Below are 1410 nucleotides of genomic sequence, written 5' to 3'. Positions count from 1 at the left end.
CGCCTTCCAGCCCCTGTGTGCCGCCATCGTGAGTGCCCGCGTCCCTCGTGCCCTCCGACCCCGCCCCGAGACCCCCTGTGCCACCGTCCTCGGGCCACTGACCGCGGTCCTCACTCCCCAGGACGCCGAGGCCTTCACCTTGCCAGCCAGCTTCGAGGAGGGGCGGGAGAAGTGCCCTTACGACCCGGCCCGGGGCTTCACCGGCCTGGTCATCGGTGAGCAGCCCCCCTGCCCCACCCACGCACGGCCTCTCGAGGACACAGGCCTCATCTGGAGGGCTTGCCCCCCATGCGTCAGGGGCCCCGCTGGGTGGGACGTGTCTCTCATGCCTGGCGTGCCTCTGTCCCAGATGGAGGCCTCTACACGGCCACACGGTATGAATTCCGGAGCATCCCTGACATCCGCCGGAGCCGCCACCCGCACGCCCTGAGGACGGAGGAGGCGCCTATGCACTGGCTCAATGGTTAGGATGAGACACCGGTGATGGGGTGGGGACCCCACCTTCACCCTCGCTCCATCGGGATGGGGGACCCCGCCTTCACCCTCGCTCCCTGAGGGCAGGGGACTCCCATCTTCACCCTCACTGCCTTGGGCAACTGACGACCCCCCAGCCCCCCGATGAGCCTCTGTCCACTCCCGTGTGGCCGAGGGAGGGTGGGGCCAGGCTGGGGAAGAGTCCCGGCCTGTGCCCGAGCCTCCGGCGCCCCCGCCACAGATGCCGAGTTCGTGTTCTCCGTGCTCGTGCGGGAGAGCGAGGCCAGCGCGGCGGGGGACGACGACAAGGTGTACTACTTCTTCACGGAGCGCGGCGCCGAGGAGGGCTCCGGCAGCCTGGCACAGGGCCGCAACAGCCACCGTGTCGCCCGCGTGGCCCGCGTGTGCAAGGTAAGCAGGGCTGAGGTCGGGGCGGGTGCGGAGGCCGGGCCTCTGCCTCTGCCTCTACGCCTGACTCCACCGCCGCTTCCGCTTCCCCAGGGAGACCTGGGAGGGAGGAAGATCCTGCAGAAGAAGTGGACCTCCTTCTTGAAAGCGCGCCTCGTCTGCCACGTCCCCCAGTACGAGACGCTGCGTGGGGTCTGCAGCCTGGACGCTGACGCCTCGACCCGCACACACTTCTACGCGGTCTTCACGCTGGCCACGCAGTGGTCAGTGCCGGGACAGTGGGGGGTGAGGAACGGGCCGCCAGAGGCCGGTGGAGATGAGGAGGGACCTGTGAGGGGAGAGCGGCTGCGGGGAATACCGAGCGCGTCCGTCCGCGGGCCGGGGCCAACCCCCGGGGCCCTGGCGAGCGAGCACCGAGCAGAGCGCGGCCGGAGGGAGGAGGGGGGCTCGCTCAGGAGCTCAGCCCAGCATCCCATCCCAGGAAGACCCTGGAGGCCTCGGCCATCTGCCGCTACGACCTGGCCGAGG

General features: G+C 70.3%; 1 protein-coding gene across 1 annotated transcript in view; it reads left to right on the top strand.

Annotated features, from left to right (window-relative positions):
* SEMA4G (semaphorin 4G) overlaps positions 1 to 1410 on the top strand; it is a 10568-nt gene that overhangs the window by 4479 nt on the left and 4679 nt on the right. Inside the window, exons 4-9 of the mRNA XM_008050180.2 lie at positions 1 to 28; positions 122 to 215; positions 350 to 463; positions 716 to 885; positions 976 to 1145; positions 1364 to 1403. The exon at positions 1 to 28 is cut by the window's left edge and continues 92 nt beyond it. Of these exons, the coding sequence (XP_008048371.1) occupies positions 1 to 28; positions 122 to 215; positions 350 to 463; positions 716 to 885; positions 976 to 1145; positions 1364 to 1403 (616 nt within the window). The remainder of the gene's footprint in view (positions 29 to 121; positions 216 to 349; positions 464 to 715; positions 886 to 975; positions 1146 to 1363; positions 1404 to 1410) is intronic.

The sequence above is a fragment of the Carlito syrichta genome, unplaced genomic scaffold (genome assembly GCF_000164805.1).
Source record: "Carlito syrichta isolate Samal-C Ts95f unplaced genomic scaffold, Tarsius_syrichta-2.0.1 Scaffold143137, whole genome shotgun sequence".
In the NCBI taxonomy this organism is placed as follows: domain Eukaryota; kingdom Metazoa; phylum Chordata; class Mammalia; order Primates; family Tarsiidae; genus Carlito; species Carlito syrichta.
The sequence above is the reverse complement of the archived record's forward strand: the minus strand, read 5'-3'. Positions and strand labels throughout refer to the sequence as shown.